General features: G+C 45.2%; 1 protein-coding gene across 1 annotated transcript; it reads right to left on the bottom strand.

Moving 5' to 3' along the window:
* Positions 1–102: 102 nt before the first annotated feature.
* SARC_14175 (hypothetical protein) lies at positions 103–1,638 on the bottom strand (the record flags this gene model as incomplete). Its single annotated transcript, XM_014291692.1, has 1 exon — positions 103–1,638. A coding segment is annotated over exon 1 (1,377 nt), but the record flags the coding sequence as incomplete, so codon positions are not given.
* Positions 1,639–2,606: the final 968 nt, after the last annotated feature.

The raw sequence follows: 2,606 nt of genomic DNA, 5'->3' as shown, positions 1-2,606 counted from the left end.
TATATATATATATATATATATATATATCAGACACATGTATAATGATTAACAAACTCATAGAATGAAACGTACGTGTGTATCAGAGACGCGCACAGCGTACATACCCGCTCGGTACACCGTATTCTCCGTTGACTTAACCCCTGATATGCTACCACCTTTCCCGGGTGACCCTTTGACAAACCCATCCATAGACGGGCCCTCCTCATGTTTTGATACGTCGCCAAGACTACTAGAACTATTGCCTGTGCTCAACATACCCCTCATCTGTTCTCGGCTGGGCGACCGTAGCAACGTATTCGCGCGTAAGCGAGACAACGTCCTAGTATGGTTGCTATTCCCGTGCAAGGCACTATTTGGCCCCTCCTTTGACCCCCCCCCGCTCCCCACCACACTGCCCCCACCACACTGCGCGGTGCCTTCGGTTTGTATAGTCTCTGAGCTGTCTATCAGCTGCAGCGCGGTCATATGCTCGACCGCCTCTCTCATACTCACAGGTGAATAGATGGGCGTTGTAGTATGACTCTTCTGTGACAGCATGCGCGTAGGCCTATCCCGGCTGCTCCCTCGAGGAGTGGGGGGTCGTGGGGGGTTGTCTGGGTTAGTCATGCGCCTAAGTCCCCGATCATCCACCCGTGATAAACTCGGGGTCCTAAACGGTGGGGGGGTGGCGTGTAGTGAATGGGCTCGGTCGGGTCGGCTTAACTTCGCGCTCTTCCTAGCGTGGCTATTTGCTAACCGGTTACCAAGACTATCTCCCCTGCTGCGGTGTAACCCCGTTGGTGAGGACTGGGCAAAGGACCCGCTTTCTAAACTGGTCTGCTTGTGCAACACGGGCACATCGTTGCCATGACGATCGATCCTGGAATTCACATCGCTATCTGAATGCGCACTGTTTACGCGTGTTAGCTGCATACCCTGACCCGCAGAGTGGTCACTATGTGAGAAATCAGAAGGCTTGGGAGATACGTGTGGAGATATGTTTGGAGAGTCTTTTGGGCTGTTATTTGTGCTGTTGCTCATGTTGTTGATCGCTACCTGCTTGCCTAATTTGATCTCGACAAGCCCCAAACTGCCCCTGCGCTTACCTTCTATACCGAGTCCCAGCACCACAGAGGATATTTTGGGGCTGCTTTGGGTCTTGTTGAGGGTCTTCCCACTGGCTGTCGTGGTGGATAGGTTACAAAACCCATCGGCAGACCCCGACAGATCGAATGTGTACGCCGAATTCGCAAGTGAGCTGCCGGATGACGCACCTGATGGGGAAGAGGCCTCCCCTGATTGGTGTGATTTACGGATTCTAACACTTGTTTGTGTTGCTGTTGGTAGACTGATTGGGGCTGAGGATTTTCCCGCGCCGCTTTCTTGCGGGCGTACATGTGTGTGTGCATGTTTCTGTGATTGTGTGTATGTATTTGTGTGAGAATCTAAGCTGCTCTGTTTGGTATCCTTATCCCCGCCAGGGGGAATAGATGAGCTCATGTTAAAATTACAGTTGATGCTTCACAATATCGCACACGAACACACATAATTAGGCGTTCTGGAAGTGTTCGCGTGTATATCAATCGCTGCGTGTACCTCGGACGTCACCGTATTGAAATCTAGCAAAGTAATAATAATAGCAGTTGACGTAGATAGATCGGACTGTCTGCATTGCGCACGAGAGTGTTGAACCCGCCTTAGCACAAGGTCTAGCTACTGTATGCATCGGCGTACACTCACTACAACATGATGTGTCGGCCTGTACTACTATCCAGTACTACCCACGCAGTGGCTGTCCGGAGACGCGATGAAGTGGAATGAGTGTGTAGCCGTGATACAACTTGTCCTGATACTACAACAACAGTATGCGATCAGGCATCTCTCGCTTGAATTGGTGGAGTTATAGTATGTATTCATTTAGTGTTATTTTAAAAATACTATTTTAGAACAGTATCAATTCAATTGTGTTGTAATATTATTACAGACCAACACAATTGTGTTATTTTCGTTTGGGAAATTCGAAAAGGCTATTTCGTCATCCCAATTGTGAAAACTCATTTCAGAATATATTACTCAATAGATATTGGTTCAAAAATAGATTTCCAATTAAAATAGGTTTATAAATACTTTACCAATTATTTCAGCAGTATTTATTTGTCTATTCGTTGCAAAATGCCAGATCTATTATTTCGCGCACATACCAAGAATTGCACTGACCAATACAAACTATTGTAAAATAGAGCCTCACAGATGGGTCAATGATAAATAATTATGCATCACTCTCGTACTCTCTCTGATATAAACACTAAACAGAGCCTTTACTTTCATGACCCTATCGAAGGAAAAATAAAAAATACATACAATAGACCGAAATGCAGCTCGTGAAGCGTCCCGAAGGAATATTTTATATGAGATGTGTGTTTTTATATGTACATTTCATAATATCGTTGCTTGTTGCGATTATTTCATGACCATTTCTGATTTCTGAAACTGAAGAAGAAAAAAATCTGAGAAATCTTAAAAGTTGTTTTAGATAATGAATATACACATGATAATGCTTCGTGAGACGATGTGAAAATGTGTATATCAGTTAAACCACTTATCTTTATTTGATAGTCACACTATGC

This window comes from Sphaeroforma arctica (genome assembly GCF_001186125.1).
Source record: "Sphaeroforma arctica JP610 unplaced genomic scaffold supercont1.4250, whole genome shotgun sequence".
NCBI lineage: Eukaryota > Ichthyosporea > Ichthyophonida > Sphaeroforma > Sphaeroforma arctica.
The sequence above is the reverse complement of the archived record's forward strand: the minus strand, read 5'-3'. Positions and strand labels throughout refer to the sequence as shown.